General features: G+C 44.8%; 2 protein-coding genes across 5 annotated transcripts in view; one reads left to right on the top strand and one right to left on the bottom strand.

Annotated features, from left to right (window-relative positions):
* The window catches only part of PSIP1 (PC4 and SRSF1 interacting protein 1), a 33,818-nt gene extending 26,110 nt beyond the window's left edge, over positions 1-7,708 (bottom strand). The window contains exons 1-4 of one of the 2 annotated variants that reach the window (XM_075079156.1): positions 7,318-7,708; positions 6,721-6,890; positions 5,833-5,909; positions 1,270-1,408 (exon numbers count right to left, since the gene is read on the bottom strand). In XM_075079156.1, the coding sequence (XP_074935257.1) occupies positions 1,270-1,408; positions 5,833-5,909; positions 6,721-6,792 (288 nt within the window). In that variant the 5' untranslated portion in view covers positions 6,793-6,890; positions 7,318-7,708. The remainder of the gene's footprint in view (positions 1-1,269; positions 1,409-5,832; positions 5,910-6,720; positions 6,891-7,317) is intronic. The other variant, XM_075079157.1, reaches the window with a different exon arrangement.
* A 7,708-nt stretch (positions 7,709-15,416) lies between these two features.
* Positions 15,417-17,795, top strand: part of CCDC171 (coiled-coil domain containing 171) — a 162,743-nt gene continuing 160,364 nt past the window's right edge. For 2 of the 3 annotated variants that reach the window (XM_075078192.1, XM_075078193.1), the window contains exon 1: positions 15,423-15,830. The gene's annotated coding sequence lies outside the window, so the exon portion shown is untranslated. Of the gene's footprint in view, positions 15,831-17,795 lie in introns of all 3 variants that reach the window. The other variant, XM_075078194.1, reaches the window with a different exon arrangement.

Raw genomic sequence — 17,795 nt, 5'->3', positions numbered from 1 at the left:
TACTACTGATTGCTTATATCTAGGTTTTCACCTTCTTAGAATGACTGGTAACATGCAACTCAGTTATGGTTCACAACTGCCTCAGCCATCCATGAAGCATGTCTCCTAAACTGTCACGAAGAAAACAGAGAGAAGGTATACAGACTCCTATTTTACAGTAGCAGAAAGAATCTGTCCCTTATTAATATAGTCCTTCCCACTGTGATGTGGGGATTAGCATCTTACAATATCCTGGAGCAGAAAAAGCACACATCTGGAGTATATCATCTTATCTCTTGACTACTTCAGAAACTCCTTAACTCTTTATCCACATTCTCCTTCAAACTAGAAGCACAGTAGCTTCATATACCTTACGAATCAGGGATTAACTAGTGCTGAAATGGCAATCTGGCATGTCATCTAAGCAGCAAGTTAATACCAAAAGATACCAATTATTTGTATTATTATTGCAGCACTGCCTAGAGGCCCCAGTACGTGATCAGGGTCCACCATACATAGCAAAACCAAGAGGCTACAGAATGTTCAGAGCAGGTAAGCAAAGACAAAATGATCAAGACAATTTATTTGTTTTCAGATTAAATTTGGGTCTTTTTATGAGTGGCATGGCATAGCTCCAGTTAAAGCCTGGTAAGATTTACCAGGACGGCGAGAAATGAGGAACTACTGATGGACAAAAATTGAATCAAGTCGTGATAGTTTGAGGGCAAAAGGCAGCATTACATTGCTTCCAAGCACTAGAAGGAAAAGCCTGTAGGCTAAGAAAGCACTGAGATCTTACAAGGATACTTGTGGAGAAGAGCACTTGGGTTTAGAGGACAGAAAGAAGCAGAGTGACTGAGATTCCAAAAAACTACCACTTTTCAAGCATAAAGTTCCAAAAGTAAGTATCTTAGGAATACATACAGTTATAAGTACAAATAAGCAAGTATATATATATATAGTTACAAGTAAAACTTTATCTGTACTGTAAGAAGTGTTAAACTTTTAGCCTTTTGCTCTGAAACTGTCAACAGCATCGCTCATGAGCCTACTATAAGGAACAGATATCCCCAGTTAAACACCACCCATCTTTCTCACACTATTAATACTAGAGGTCAATTCAAAATAAAATAATTTTTTAAAAATAACACAAACATACAAAAAATTGGTCTAACCTGCAGTGTACAACAGCAATAATTCATTACCCTGCAGCAGGGAAACTCATTGCCTTCCCCCCCACCCCCACCCAACAGTATAGCAACAAAGATTTGCAGACTCTGCATAACTTACCTGCTGATGAGAGAACTTCACTTTGGGATTGTTGTCGATTTCCCACAACCCTTCATTAAAACCCTTTCTTTTGTTTGGTTTACCATATTTATCTTTATTTTCAGAGTAAGGGAATATATCCTTTGGTCCCAAAAATGCCCTTAAGGAGAGAAGGAACAAAAATAACAGAATTTCATGTTTTAAAAGGTCAGTTTTTTCAAAGGAGAAGTAAGCACCAAGTGCTATTAAGATATGAAATTCATTACTACTGCAACAACTAATTCTGCTGCATAAGCATCTTCAATTTCTCAATTTTTGCCTTCAAAAGCCCATGTTTTTCACTACTGCCACCACATACATGGCCCCCCTCCTTCCCAGAGTGTTGAGTGCCTGGGCAAGAAACAGCCCATGCTGCACCTTAAGATTGTAGCTGATAGGACCACCAAATACTGTGATCCAGAACAACTGAAAAGGGAGTAGCTTCTAAACAAACAGAAAGAGCAATTGCTTCCTTAGAAAAAAAAGAGGCTTAAACGTTAAGAATGAAGAAACCTGGAATTTGGACAACCTAAGGCAAGAGAACAATTTAAAGAAGAAGAAATGGCTCCAAGCTAACAATGAAAATCTTTCAAACTTATTAATTCAGAAATAACCCACTTAAAATAGAAAATATAAAAATAATTTTTAGTGTATTGGACACAAAAAAGCAACATATGAATACACTGACTGCGCACGTCTGTAAGTATGCTATGTAATTCAGCATTAATTCACTAGTTTTTCAGTGTGTGACAACAGGACCTCATCACTTGATTTACTTAACCAATAAAAACTTTAAACTGTTCCTTATTTTAAGCTTCTCCCCCAAGCCTTTTCATGAAGTAAACATTAAAAACAATCTAATTTTTAAGCTACTCTTGTAGTAGAGGTCTTAACACTGCCTGCGTACCTTTGTCAGATAAACAAACAACACTCCTGTGTAGCACTACCCCTACTGTAAGCTGTGTAACTAAAGCTTTTAGCCTAGTAGCTTTTCTCATATGTCGAAGTCACAATATCCACATTACTAGTTTCTCTAAGCTGGACTTGGGAAAACCAGGTAACATATTACTGAAAAGCAATATTCTGGTTTATGCTGAAGAACAAAGACTCTAATTCCTGCTCTACTTTCATGACCTTTCAAGTTAGGATTTCACTGTGGCAATCCATATGCTGCTAACAGAAAAAGACAACACTTCAGTGGTAGATTCTTGTTTTGACTTCGTGCCTAGACACAGCTTTGCCTGACTGTATGTGTGTTAGATCCAACCGTTTGAAGAATTGCAGACACTTGCTTTCTAAAGTACCACCTCATGGAAAAGTTAAACAGACACTTCTAAGCTCAACTCTCCTGTTTTCATCAACTTTTAGAAGAGCTACTTGAGTCTTACACCCTTATAAACAGAAAAGGACATATCATCTAGAAAGCTTTTCCTACTTCAGCAGTACAACACTCACTATGTGTACAAAGCATTAAGGAAGCCACTGTGACAGATCATACTGCAGATCACCCACCTTTTTGCAACACATGGTTAGAGAGGATTCAGCCAGTATGGGAAACATGCACCTGCAAAGCCTACTCAATCAGACCAAAAGGATGGGAAAGGTGACAAACAAAGCTGGAGAGACAAAAACAGGAAACATTGACTCCTTTCTTCTCTATCTCCTGAAGACAAACATCCTTCCAAGGTCTGTAAGCCTCTACCCTTGTTGCTCAGGCTTTGAAAAACACCAGGAACCAGCTACTGGGAGGACTGTCATGCAGCTTATTGGGCTGCTGTAACTGAATTCCCACGTACCAGAAACGGAAAGGAACAAGAAAATCCAATGATGAGAAATTAACCTAGTATATAGGGTCCAGAAACCAGAGTTCAGTGTGACTTTCCCTTTGTCTGTGACCAACCAAAATTTGCACTGATGCGATTTACGGCCACAACAGATCCAAATAAAGCTTCTATTAAAACACTCGCTTTTAGGAAAGGACACTGTTGCTGCATTAAGACAGTATGGAAATAAATTAAACAAGCTTTCAACTCCCAAAGCATACTTTAAGCAGCAGGTAACTGCTCAGCGCACACAGGCAGCAACACATTTAGTTCTGCTTTGACAAAACTTATGACAAAATCAATAGCAATCAAAGTACAAGTTTACACTTGTTTATAGTAATCTGTAAAACTGCATTAATATTGTTCCTAAAAATCAAGTAAGAATTATCCCCAAGCCAGTCTTAGTTTCATTTTTCCCCATAGCTCCTTTCCTACAGTAACCATTCACACAGCTACAAAATGTAATCCTTTAGACGGAAGGCCCTTTTAGCATGATTAAACTCACTAACTGGATTTGCAGAGGTGTCACTACTTACAGTTAGACTGGCTGTATATGCACACTAGACATGTGTACCTGTATATGTTCACAGACTACTAACATGGTGAAAGCACATAGTATCTAGGTGTGCAACTCAAACTGTGAGATTTCAGCAGAGCACAGCAGGCATCAAGTTTACCAAATTTATTTTAATTCCCATTAAAAAGTACAGAAAATTGTTAGCGCTACCTAATTCCTGATGGATCACAGCTACTTGCAGCTACAAACCTAAATGGAATTACATACCACGAACAGCATTCTCCTTTTTGACCTGATCTCCTCCTTCCTATTCTTACTTACAGGTATCTGCTGCAAGCAACAGTAAGATCAAGAAGCACAGGAGTTTCACCTGCTGCACCTGCACCCTAAGGAGCACAACGTAAGTGATATGCTTAAAGAACAAATGCCACAAGACAGCTGGGACCTGGGTCATCCTGTATTTTACAGTGTGTATGAAACAGACAAGAAGTTTCTCTTATATTGTATGGATCTCTGAAATGTAGTAACCCTAAACCTACAGCCTAACAAAAAACAGGTCACAGTTTGATATTCTCACAGAATAAAGTTTTAGAGTGAGGAACAGACATTTCAAATTTACCCATGTAAACCACCAAAAAAAAAAAAAAAAAAAAGAAAACTTCCAAACCCAAGCATGTCTTAAGAGACTAAGCTAAATTTAAAACTGGCCAGGACATTTCTCAAAATTTGCAAATGTATTTTTAAAGCTTTAAATAAGGAGTTATTTCTGCCTCCCTTACATTCAGTCTGCATCCCTGAACTTATTGACAACTGCACAAAACCCCAGCACAATCCAGAAAGACACATGTTACCAAGGACAGGATCAAAGCCTTACTGTGTTTTCAGTTGCCAAGAAAAATTCAGCTGGGCAAAAAAAATATAAAGTAAGAAAAAAGGTACCCTGCTGCATTGTTTAAAATTATAATTTAAAATAGGGGACAAAATTCAAACCTTGCAACCTTGAATCAAATTCCAGGAACCCCTCTTTACCCACAAAACTATACACACACAAAAAACCCAAAACTACAAAAACTGAGCCATTGAAAGATGAGAACAATTAAAGAAATGCATGGGTGTTTGAGCCAAGCATATAGAAATCTTTTTCACAGGGAAATCACTTCTTAAAGAAAAACTAAGTAATAAGTAATGTCAGAGAGCAGAGGATGTTTTAATTCAATGCGTCAATGTATCTTGTCTTAGCATGGCTTACTAAAAGATAGCTGCAAAGTACTAGGAAAAAAACCCAAGGCCTTTCCACAAAATGCAAGAAACAAGAGTACTTGTTTACACAATTTCTGTCTCTGGCTTGCTTACATACCATTTACTACTTTATTAAGAAAAACAAATTTTAAAACACCTTTTATCGGATTCTTTGGGGGGTTTTGTGGTTTGAGGTTTTGGTTTTTTTTTTTAACACAGACTACAAACGTAGCACTGAATTGGAAGTCTTAGGAATCTACAGTAGGACAACCAGTCATGCTATAAAGTAACATGATCATTTTCAGAAAGACAGAGCTGCAAAAGATGCAGCTTATTTACAACCAAAGCTAACAGTGAAAGAAATACAGGCCCTCAAAGCAACTGTTCTATGATTGGAAAATGCTGAAAGTGCGCAAAGATAAATATTTTGCAGGCTGACAAGAATAAAGCTAACTGCACTTCCTTCTTTTTTCTCTCCAGATATTATAAAAACCCAATGCCCATATCCCCAGACCCTTCCAGAGAAAAAGCCAAAACCCAATATATGAGTATATGTCTGTTTCTCAAATTTTGCCTATTTCGTTGTTCTTAGCCTTATTTCACTGTTCTCCTCATTTCACTTTCCTTCAGAATATATTGAGAATATTCTTTGAGAATTCTGAGGATATACAGGACTAGGACTGAAGTCCATTACTGAAGAATGAAAAATCTATCAGTCATACCACCGTGGGTCAGATTTGTTTTCTTCTGACCAGAAAAGTGTATGTGGTATAGTTATGGTCTACCATTCCATTAAATAGCTTAAGCAAATGTTAAAGAGAAGCATGCCTTGTCTAAAAGACTAATTTAGGAAGAGTTGGTCTGCCTCTGAAATATATACTTTAAAATACACTACAAGCCTTTAACTTCTTGCCACAGCATTGTACAATGAAAAAAAAATATGACCTTTAAATATAAAGGACTTACGTCTCATGGGTGCCAAAAAAGAAAATAGGCATTTTATTTGCAGGAGGCTTTACTGCTCCATCGGGAACTTCATCCACCTAAAGAAAAGGCAGTCTATAATTAAAGTCAAGTAACAGTTAAGAACAGTCTAGGGAGAAAGAAAGTGTTCAGCATTAAAAAAAGAAAAAAAAAAAGCTAGAGAGAAGTAAAGGAGGTCTCAAGACCTCTTTTTAACTACGTTAAACAATTCAGCAAAATCAAAGACAGTACTAGCAACAATAGGAAGTCAAAACACTTCTGGTACTACAGCAACACTTTTCACATGACTATAATCTCTAAAAGAGGAGACATGGCGTGCTATAGGTGAAAAGCACCATTCAATTCCACCCAAATACCACCTCTCCTTCAGCATAAGCAGCAGCAGGAGGTAGCACTTATCGCATACACTTCGTTTGCTCTACAGGAAGCACTACAGGAAGAGCTGACTTTGAAAGTAACGAGTAACCCCGCCATAACTTCATGTGCTTCTTTCGTCAAGAAAGAGCAGTTATTTGGGAACAGTGTTTTTGTACGGTTCGGTGCTTGCACAGCGCCCGCGTCACGCTGCCATCCGGCGGCCTTCGTTTCTAAAAGCTAAGTTATGCAAATCAGGACGAGCAGCGGCCGCCAGAGCGGGCTGCTCGCCGCAGGAGAGGCGATCGGGGACCAGCGCAGGGCAGCAGGAGCGGAGGGTAGCCGGGGCTCTGCAGCGCGGCCCCGGGCCTGTCCTGGGGGCAGGGGAGGCCGGGGGAGGCGCCGGGCGGTTTCCCGGCGCTGCTCCCGCAGGTGCCCGGAGGCGGGTCGGCCGGGGGAGCGGGGCTCGGAGGAGCAGGGGGGGCGCCGGGGCCAGCAGGGTAGGGGGTGTCTTACCCGGGCTGGCCAGTGCGGGTAACCCTTCATCTTGGCGAAGATCAAGTCTCCAGGTTTGAAATCGCGACTCATGTTTCCTCACCGATGCGCCGCCCGCTGTCGCCGGCGAACTGGGCCGAGAGGAGGGGTCCGCACCACCGCCGAGGCGCCGCCGGCCGCCCGAAGTCCCGCTGCCGGGACAGACAAACACAGCGGGACAAGGGAGCGGGGAGAGGGGCGGCGGACAGGGGGACATCAGCAACGCACTCCGCCGGGGCGGGCGGGCAGCCCCCGGTTGGGGGACACCGCGCCCGCCCCTCAACCCCCGCCCAAAACGCCCCGGGACTGCCCGTGGCCCCTACCCGCGGCGCCTTCGCGGCACTGACGCCACGCACATACCCACGCGGGCCGGGCCGGGCCGCGCCGCAGGCGGCCAGGAGTGCCCACACACCCCCACGGACACACACGGATCGGCTCTGCTCTGCTCGGCTCGGCTGCCACAGCCGAAGCTCACCCTTCCCCAGCCGACACGGCTCCCTCCCGCCCGCCCCCCGCGCATACGGCGCGATGGCACGGAAGAGAAACTCCGCGCGCCCGCCTAGCTAACTACCTACTTACCTGCCTGCCTGCCCGCTGGTCCAGCGTTTCGCTACCCGCCGCGCTGACGCCCGGCCCACAGCCTACCTCCACCTGCAGCAGCCGCCGCTGCCGCCGCCGCCGCGGGAGACACGGCCGAGCTCCCTCCCCCCGCCGGGCGGGGCGGTGCCAACTGGCGCGTCGCAACCGGCCGCCGGGGTAGGTACGGATGTCGGGAGGGTAGCGGGAAACCAGCACCGGCCCGGCGATAGCGGACGGCGTAGACTCTCCCACTTCCGTACCCCAGGGTGGCGAGGGGCAGCCGGGAGAAGTCACCCGCTCCCCTGCCCCAAGGGAGAGAGAAGGGAGAAAGACTCGCTCCCCTTCTCTCCCCTCAGCCGTGGAAGTGGCTCATTCCTCGTCCCGCGGGGGCGGAGCGGGGCGGGGCGGTGTTGCGGAGGCGGGGGGAGGGAAGAGGAGGAGAAGAAGGTGATGATGAAGAAGAAGAAGCGGGGAGGAGGGGCTGGCGCGGCGAGGAGCCGTCGTGCGGGCAGCTTTCGGTATCCGCGGCAGAAGGCGAGGCGGGATCTCTGCTGTGTGTTGCCCTGCTTCCCTGCCGGCCTAGCGGGTCCAGCCCATACTGAGCCCCTCACTGTCCCACGGATGAGGCGGCAGCGTGGGCGGCGGGGAGGCGCGCCCTGGCTCGGCGGCGGCGTTGGCAGACCGGGGTAGGCCTGCCAGGGACCCCGCGGCCCCGCTGCCACCGGGAGCCGTTCTACCCGCCGCGTTAGCCAGCGGCCGTGCTCCCGCCCACCCCAGCCGGGAGTGCCGCCCCGCTCAGGGACTGGGCTAATGGCCACCACCCTCGTTCTTAAAATGGAGGGGTGTGTCTGTCCCCGCCGGTTCCTCTGTATTCCCGCCGTTACCGAGGCCTCCCTTTCCCGGACTTCTCATCCCGAGCGGCCGCCGGCCCCGCAGCCGCCGGTGTTCCCGGGCGCTCCCCACCTGCCGCTTCTCCGTGTCGTGGCTTCCCCCAGCACCCGCCGCCCACGGTCTCCGTCTCTTGGAGCCTACAGGGTTCTTACACACAGCTTGGTCATCTTAACTCCTGCTGGGATTTTTCGTTTGCTTGTTTTTTTTTACCGGGATTACTGTTAATTCAGCCTTCGCTTTACTCCCTTGTGGTCTCCATACCTACACCTTCCTGGCGTGTTTACCTGCCAACGTTAAGCTCACTCCTCTCCCAGCATTTCAGACACCCACCCCCCTCTCTGTTTCTGCCCATCAGGTGGTCTCTGTGCTAGGTGCATCAGGCACCCCCTGCCTCCCCACACTTCCCCCCCACAAATACTTCCAACAGAAGCCCTCAGATCCAGATTTTTACTCAGCAGCTTCTTTCTCCCTGCCTGCCTGTCCTCTCTTAGTTCTAGTACTTCTCCCCCTGCATTGAAAATTAGCTAGCCTGCCAGCTCTTGGTGGCTTTGGCCCTACCTGATGGTCCCAGATAGCACCACCACTGGCAAGTCACTGTACCTTACGTTTGTGCTAATGTGGGCGCCAAAAGCAGCAAACAGCTGTAAGAGTAGTGGCACAAAAAATTACTTCTTACACAATTCCAGTGTCTCACAGGGGCAGACCTAACCATTTTGTGCTTGAGCACTCATCCTCGGTGTATGGCCCAATGCACAAGTTTTACAGCCCAGTTTTCTGCCAGCTGCACTTCGTGCTGCTTGCACCCAAAGATAAGTCCTTATGAGAAGAATCATCTTACTGCTTTTGGTTTTGATGCTGAAACTTAAGTCAGGCCAAATCACAGACTGCAGTTGCAACAGAGCAAGTTGTGCTTTGTTCTAGGCTCTCTTCTCCTCAAATGCAGAAAGGCAATCAATAAATGCAAACTGCAGAGCTCTATTTCATCTGTGTTGAGCAGGAACAAACTGCAGTCAAATTTGCTTGATTCTCTTGGAGGCGGTAAAGCTATCTCAACTTCAGTAAGACATTTGACACTGTCTCCCATAGCCCCGTCACAGGCAAGCTAAGAAGTGTGGGTTGGATGAGTGGACAGTGAGATGGACTGAAAACTGGCTGAAAAACAGAACTCAGAGGGTTGTGATCAACGGGGCAGAGTCTGGATGGAGGCCTGTCACTAGTAGGTGTTCCCCAGTGGTCTGTGCTCGGTCCAGTCCTGTTTAACATATTCATCAATGACCTGGATGAAGAGACAGGGTGTAACCTCAGCAAGTTCGCTGATGATACCATGCTAGGAAGAGTGGCTGATACACCAGAAGGCTGTCCTATCATCCAACACGACCTGGACAGGCTGGAGAGCTGGGTCGAGGGGAACCTCATGAAATTCAACAAGAGCAAGTGCGAGGTCCTGCACCTGGGGAGGAACAGCCCCAAGCACCAGTACAGGCTGGGGGCTGAACTACTGGAAAGCATCTCTGCTGAGAAGGACCTGGGAGTGCTGGTGGACAGCAAGCTGACCCTGAGCCAGCACCGTGCCCTTGTGGCCAAGAAGGCCAACAGTATCCTGGGATGCATTAAAAGGAATGTGGCCAGCAGGTTGAGAGAGGTTATCCTCCCGCTCTAGTCAGCCCTAGTGAGACCACATTTGGAGTACTGTGTCCAGTTCTGGGCCCCCCAGCTTAAGAAGGACAGGGAACTGCTTGAGCAAGTCCAGCAGAGAGCTACCAAGATGATCAGGGGGCTGGAGCATCTCCCATATGGGGAAAGGCTGAGAGACATGGGTTTGTTTAGCCTGGAGAAGACTGAGGGGGGACTTCATCAATACCTATAAATATCTAAAGGGTGGGTGTCAGGATCATGGGACTAGGGTCTTTTCATTGGTGCCCAACGACAGGACAAGGGGCAATGGGCACAAGTTGGAACATAGGAAGTTCCACCTGAATATGAGAAAAAACTTCTTTACTGTGAGGGTGACAGAGCAGTGGAACAGACTGCCCAGGGAGGTTGTGGAGTCTCCTTCCCTGGAGACATTCAAAACCTGCCTGGACACAGTCCTGTGCCCCCTGCTCTAGGTGTACCTGCTCAAGCAGGGAGGTTGGACAAGATGATCTCCAGAGGTCCCTTTCAACCCCCACCATTCTGTGATTCTGTGATTCTATGAAAGCTCATACCCATGACACAAATAGCAAGTTACTACAGGATTAGACAACAGCTCATCAGAAAATATTAGATCATCAACATATTAGACAGGAAAAAAACTTTCTTCCTATGCACAAGTGGATGACCACTTGGGGCAAAAGTTTTTAAAAAAATCAAGGTTAAAGTAGACTAGAATTAGTTAGAGGAAGATAACAGTTAAACAGTGGTAGAAATTGTACCTGCATTGGCAGATATCTAAGTCTTTATTGCACTGCATTGAATCATTCCTGTTTCATAAAGTTTTGTATTTTTTCCTAAATGAGAAAGTGTTGAGTACTGCAAAAACTGTGTATATTAATATTTTGCTATTCAGGAACTGGCAATCTGCAGGAATTCCATTAGCTAAGTCACTACTCTCTCTAACCGTATTGTTACATTTGTCTTCCACCTTGGATTAAATAAGTTCTTTTTTTCAGTTTTGAAGTGATCCTTTTGGAATCTCATGAGGACATTCTAATTCCCTCAGCCTTTGGAAGCAGTCTTTTGGATCTGACATTTCCCAGGAACCAGAAGCTTTGCACCCTGTATTAAAATCAGTGAAGAACAGCTGAAAATACTTCTTTTTCTCCCTATTAAGGAAGCAACTCAAGAAGCCTTGGTTTCGTACAAAAGTAGGGTGTTCTTCAAAAGAGACTAATGTGACTAAAGCACTTTTTAAATGCAAAGAAAACAAAGTACAATTTGATTTAAAGGGTGAAAAATAAAACTGAACAAGTTATATTTTGTGCATGGTTGGGCTAATTTGCACATGTTAAGTAAATATAAGATTGGAGACAAACTGTTCAAGTGCAGATACAACAGAAGGAAAAAAGCGTGTGTTTTGCAATCCAGACTGTACTTGAAAGAGAGTAACATGCCATACTGATGCTGGTAGACTTTAAGGACTGTATCAGCATTTCTAGCAAACTGTTTAATTTTGAATGACAGAATCTGTAGAGCTTCAGCCAGACCTGCCACCCGACACTTGAGTAAGTACACTGCTGCACGTTGTTACAAGCTGTGAATGAACTTCAGAGGTGAAAAACAGTCCTTCCTGTGAGGAGTTGTATGTCTTGAGCTTGCATGGTCAAAACAGCCGTTCCAAACGATTTCCTGCAGGTGTGGTCTAGGTCGCATTGCAAAGAAGTGTGCTGGCATCCTGTCAGCAAGTGAAGCGGCTGCTTCTTGCTCTGCCAAGGCCAGACCAACGCTGAAGCACCATGTCCTCCTTCTCGCTGAACGTCAAGCACTGTTTCTGAACACATCTGAAACAGTCTCTCTGAAGAATAAGAATTAACGTTGAATTCCACATGTGATACAACCCTGACTTCTTTCCACCTTTCTAAAATTAAACATATATCCCAAATATTTGTTGGTTTTAGACCGAAATATTCCTCGCACTGTGAAGAAATGCCTGAGACAAAATATATATGAGATGTACTTTTCAGTGCAGAAGGAAGGAAATGTGGTTTGTTTAGCTGCATCCATGCAGCAGCAGTACTGTGAATAATAATAACATCGGGAGTAATAATTCTTGTGAACAAAGGTAAAAAATTATATGTGTGTTATTTTGGGCAGATAAACTCATCTTATTGGTTCAGCATCTGGTAAGCTATTATGGTGCCAAAACCTATCAGAACTTGCAGATGCGGTGTTAAATCTCTATGATTCCTTCCATATTATCCTGTAACCTGCATTTCTTCATTAGCCAAGGCCATTTTTCATCATGTTTGATTTTGACTCTCGTCAGACTACAGCAGAGAGGAAGCTCTGTTCACTGTTTTATTTTTGATCAGAAAAAATATGCCACTGTGTTAGTAGAACTGCAACATAATGAAATCTTCCGATTTTGTGCACCTGGGCAAAGAACTTTGATTTGGCACAAGACATTTAAAATAACTGCATGACGCAGAAGTAGCAAAACCACAGCTAAAAGCCAGTTATACAGATCAGGTCACAAACCAGAAATGAAGTTTTGAGGCTTATCTCAGGATGTAAAATATGGTCTTTTCTGTCTCTTGCAATTAAAACTTCAATCTGTACCTCAAAGGGTATCAGTATCAGGCTATACTTCACCAGACTTCTTAGAAAATCTTAGCCCAGAGTGGTATTTTTGCAGTTACAAGCAACGGGAAAAGACTTTGGAATAAAAAGCAGTAGGGCACCCTAAATGCTATGGCAGTACTTGTGATCACGAAGTAAGTCATGCTGACCTGTAAGCCAAAGCAATTAGCTGTACTTTGAATTCAGTATGAGTGTTTTCCTGAGCGAGGACCAACTGCAGCTCTGTGGTTAATATAAGCTGATTTTAACTTCATAAATAACTATCTTTAGTGTAATTTTGCTCCTACTGGGGAATTCCAGCTGGAAGAAAAACCCCAATGATTTTTATGTGTTTTATAATTATATAAATATATAACTAGAACTATGTTTTAAATTGGTAATAGTATTTCTCTGTAGATATTTTGACATCATAAACTCTGAGACCTTTAGATGCAGAAGTATGAATTAAAGAAAGGATATGACATCATTCTGCTTGTTTCCAGTTATTGCACCCAGATTATACAGTCACACCGAAGCTGGAGAGGGAGTTACCAGGCCAAATACAACCTAGAAAACCTGAGAATAACTAATGCAACCCAGTTCCATGTAGTGATAAGAGTACTTACAGAAGCAGCAGTACAGGACATGCAGCCTGTCAAACTCATGGGTGCTGCATTTCCAGTACTGACAAAACACGGCACCTGGCATAACTCAAGAGTGTTGTGTAAACTCGCTAGAGTCTTATGTATTCAATCTTTGTGTGTCTCCACCTCTGCCACTAACTGGGGTCAACTTTGATTACAGTTAAATTATGTAATCCCTTCTATAGACAAGGATAATTGAGTTTCCCATAGAAGATTTTTTTTTCCTCATGTTTCTATATATGCCCCTTCTGTGTACTATCTATCAGGATATTACTGCGTCTCATGTGACTTGTTCATCTTCTGGACTGTGTGTTCTCAAATAACCTGGTCATTTTGGGACTGTGTATTTTCTAAGATTAACCTGGTCATTTGTGGACTATAATTTTTCCTAGATAACCTGGTAATCTATGGACATCATGGTATGTTTTTCTTCTTCAGATGCAGACCAATGTTCTTATAAGAGGCTACCTTACCCATGCTTTCCAAGTGTGCTTCATAGAATCATCACAGAATCTAAAGGTTGCAAAAGACTTCTAAGATCAAGTTCAACTGCCAACCCAATACCACCATGCCTCCTAAACTGATACCATAAGTTGGCAAATATAAGAACCCTCTAAAACCCAATTTGTAGTTTTAGAAGCAGGCATTCTTTATTGCAGTGCCAGGATCCTCTGGTGGTCGTCAGTAGTCTTCCTCACCATGTCTGCTGGTTGAACTCAGTCTACAGGCATGCTCAGTTAATTTTTGGCTTGGTTACACAGCTCTTATTGATACTAAGCTAGCTTATTCCAGTACATTTCCCTTATTTATTCTATTCAAGGATACAGCATCTCCAGACTCCCTTCTATCTAACCACAAATAGCAAGTTCTAAGGCTATCTAGAATTCTAAATATTTCAAAACAGCTATGTCGCTTCAGTTAAAAGACACTGTATGTTCTTTTGAAGTTGGTATCTGGTATCAATACCATGCCCTGAAGTGCCACATCTACATTTTTTTTAACACCTCCAGGGATGGTGACTCCATCACCTCTCTGGGCAGCCTGTTCCAATGCTTGCCCACTCTTGCAGTAAAGAAATTTTTCCTAATATCTAATCTAAACCTCCCCTGACTCAACTTCAAGCCATTTCCTCTCATTCTATCGCTAGTTACTTGGGAGACTGACACCCACCTAGCTACAACCTCCTTTCAGGTAGTTGTAGACAGTGATAAGGTCTCCCCTCAGTCTCCTTCAGACTAAACCACAGTTCCCTTAGCTGCTCATTAGACTTGTTCTCTAGCTTCGTTGCCCTTCACTGGACACGCTCCAGCACCTCAATGTCTTTCTTATGGTAGCTTCCATACAATCTTGCTCATGGGAAAGGACTCAGATTTCTCATGGCCTGTGGAAATTCAGGTCACTTATCAACAGTAAAATAATATATATAAAAAGTACCTTTCAAGTGACTTGTTACTGGTAACTTAATGTGTATCTACTTATGCTAATATCAATAGCGGTTACTGAACGTTACCCTAAAATTTTCTTAGTTCTCTTCAGCCTGGGACATGCTTTCCACAACACCTTGTCCACTTTTCTAGGGTGTTGTAGGGCAGATTTTATCCAGCCTCTTGTGTTGTTGTCATCACATGTGCTTGCATACAAGGCTTGAAATCTCTCAGTTGTTTCACAAGAACCCTTCCATTTGTGCAGTGAGGTGAACAGAAGGGGAGCAGTAACCTCCTCACCCATCGCCTCCTGCTGTGATTTTGCCACATGGCCTTTGAAAATTACCTGTTTGTTTTTCTTGATAATCTGGGCAAAGAATGTGCTGCCCCGTACTTGAGTACACCCAAGCCTCAATCTGGCTTTCACATTAGCAGCTCATTTTCATTTCCTATACATATATTCCCTACTTTTAGGATTCAGTATCCATAAAACTCGGCTGGGACTGCCCAGCTGCAGACCTGCCTACGTGCCAGCCGCTGTGGGAAGGAAGGTACGGCCACCCTCCCACCTGCCGAGCGGCCTAGCCGGGGGCGACCGGCCTTGGCTGGGGAGCCTCAGGCGGCCCCGAGGCGACCCCTAAAGCAGAGTACACACAACTCCTCAACGAAGTGGGTGACGCAAGGCGGGAATACGAGCAGGAGCCCGCGCAGGCCTGAGCCCCGCCCCGCGCATGCGCGGCGCTGCGGCGGCGTTCTTGGAGATCTCCGCCCGGCCGGCCTTCCCAACGGCCACTTGGATGGGCGGCGCGGCGCGGCGTGGAGGGGCGTGGCCGCGTGCTCCCTCCACCCGGGCCCTAGCGACCGCGCGCACCGCTGGCTGTCCAGGGAGAGGTGGGACAGGGCCGGCGGCGTCTCGGGGGGCCGAGCGCCTCACGCACGCCTCGGGAGTGGTCCGGCCGCCTGCGGGGCCCGCCTGCCGCTGAGGCGCGGGGTGGGCGGCCGCAGCGCGGGGGCGCCGCTCTGCCCGGCACCGTCAGGCGGTGGCGGCGGAGCTTCGCACCGGTTCCTTGTCTGGCGGCGGCTCGTGGGCCCTGCCGAAGGCCCCGTCTGGACCTGCCACGGCCCGGTCCCCTTGGCCTGCCGGAGCGCCGCCCAGCCGCCGGCACGGCCCGCGCCTCAGCGAGTGACACCTGTGGCGTGGGCGCAGGGAGCTCTGGGGCGACTCTGTTTTCTTGCACAAAAATTTCGGTCTACGTTAATGAAAATCTAGTAATTCTGTCAGCTGGAACAACTTCTGGTGAGTTTTTATAGGTTCCAGTGCAAAGATGTTAGTTACGCCTGGATTTGTGTGTTTTAAAGTAGCACATCTTAAGATCATGGTTAGATCTATTTTGAGTAGTCTCAATCATAGAATGGTTTGGGTTGGAAGATCATCTAGTTCCGTCTCCACTCCCCACTCCCCCGCCCCCTCCATGCACAAGGACATCTGTCGCTAGGCTGGGTTGCTCAGAGCCTGGCCCTGAACGGTTCCAGGGATGGGGCCTGCACAGGTTCTCCGGGTAGCCTGTGCCCCACTGCCTTCAGAGTGAAGAATTTCTTCCGTATGTCTGATCTAGATCAATAGCTTTGCAAAAGTTAGTTAAGCATTTTCAGAAGTTAGTGAGGAGAATATGGCACAAGTTTTGTAGGTAACACCCATCATATGTATTAACTCCTCAGATGAATACTTCTTACACTGTTCTGTTTAATTATGGGGCTCCTGTGAGCCATTCCATGCCACTTGAATACTTTTTTCATAAGTGAAATAGCATGTTTTTGGAGTGTATCCATTTGTGTGCTAATAAACTAGCTGTTGATACATAGTGTAACGGAAGGTTACATATTCAAAATCATTAGCATTTGTATAAAACATTATTTAGATTCCCCCCCTCCCGTCCCTTAACTTTAGGGTAGTTTCAGGAAGCTTTAAAACTGCAGAATGAAGTGGATGTGATGGAGTACATTCTGATTATGTTTTGAAACTAAGATTTTTTTTTTCCACTGCAACTGTTGGTTGTTGGGGTAGTTAGTGAATTCTATTCTTGAGATGAGAAACAGATTTCTGAGACATTCTTTTAGTTATACCTATTTTTTTTCTACTGTTCATTATGAGATTTTGGTGTAGGTTGCAAAAAAGCTTAATAGCATGGTATGAATAACTAGTTTCTCAGTGTTCAGAGCTACATCTTGATGTGATAAGGGTATAGTTTCTCATGCCCTGATATCACCATTTGTTTTTATCCAAGCAATTGATCCTTGTTGAGTACAATACTACAAATACTCAGGATTGTTATTCTGTCATGTAAAGTTGGAGTTTTTTGTTTGCAGGTTGCTAATAATTTAGCAGGTCTTAATATGTGCTTAGCAGTTGTACCAGAGACTTGTCTATACTTTGAAAATGAGGCCTTCAACTGTTTTCTCATCTGAGATGGAAAGAAAGCTGTGTTGCTTTCTCTAGGAGTGCAAGTGACAGTTGTATGGTAGTTACATGTTTTGGGGCTTATGATTACATGTACTGAAGTGAACTCCAATGGGTAGATCTTAAAAATCAAAAATGATACATCAAGATATTCTTTATTAAGAAATTGAAGCAAACCGTTAACCTTCATTGTACTTTTCTTCCCATATACCTCCACTTGATCTTGAAGGTACTTTGGAATAACTGTGTGCTTGAATATAAAGCAACGTGATAACCCTGGGCACCAGTTGTTATGCTTTTCTGTATTTGAAAAAAAAAGTTTTAGAAATAATGCATTTATTCTTGCTGTGTATTCTGTTAAAATTATAGTTTGAAGCAGAAATGCATTTTTTCACCTCCATATTTCTGGGGCAGATTATTAGCTACTGGAATGACCAAAATCAGTTTGTAGTTAATATATTACACCAAGTACTTCTGTGTTCAGTCTGACAGAAATAGATTGTGTCAAATATGCGGCTACAAGCCAAGGATGGTAAAGATGGAGTCTGGGCTCATTTCTTGTTTTGGACTTTAGTATGTATGTCCATGTGCCATGGAGTTCAAAAGCAAACCTTCATGGCTCATTGATCTTGACTGGAATATAGCTTATTCTTCATGTTAGCTTACCTTAATTGATGGAAAGAACACATAAATGAGTTTGCTGCTCAACTTGAAGTAAATCTGGAGGGTTTTTTTAAGGTCTATGTTAGAAATCTGTTACCTGTATTGATTTCTTTTTATCAGTAGCACTAAATTAGTGAGTTT

This window comes from Phalacrocorax aristotelis, chromosome Z (assembly GCF_949628215.1).
Source record: "Phalacrocorax aristotelis chromosome Z, bGulAri2.1, whole genome shotgun sequence".
Lineage (NCBI taxonomy): Eukaryota > Metazoa > Chordata > Aves > Suliformes > Phalacrocoracidae > Phalacrocorax > Phalacrocorax aristotelis.
The sequence above is the reverse complement of the archived record's forward strand: the minus strand, read 5'-3'. Positions and strand labels throughout refer to the sequence as shown.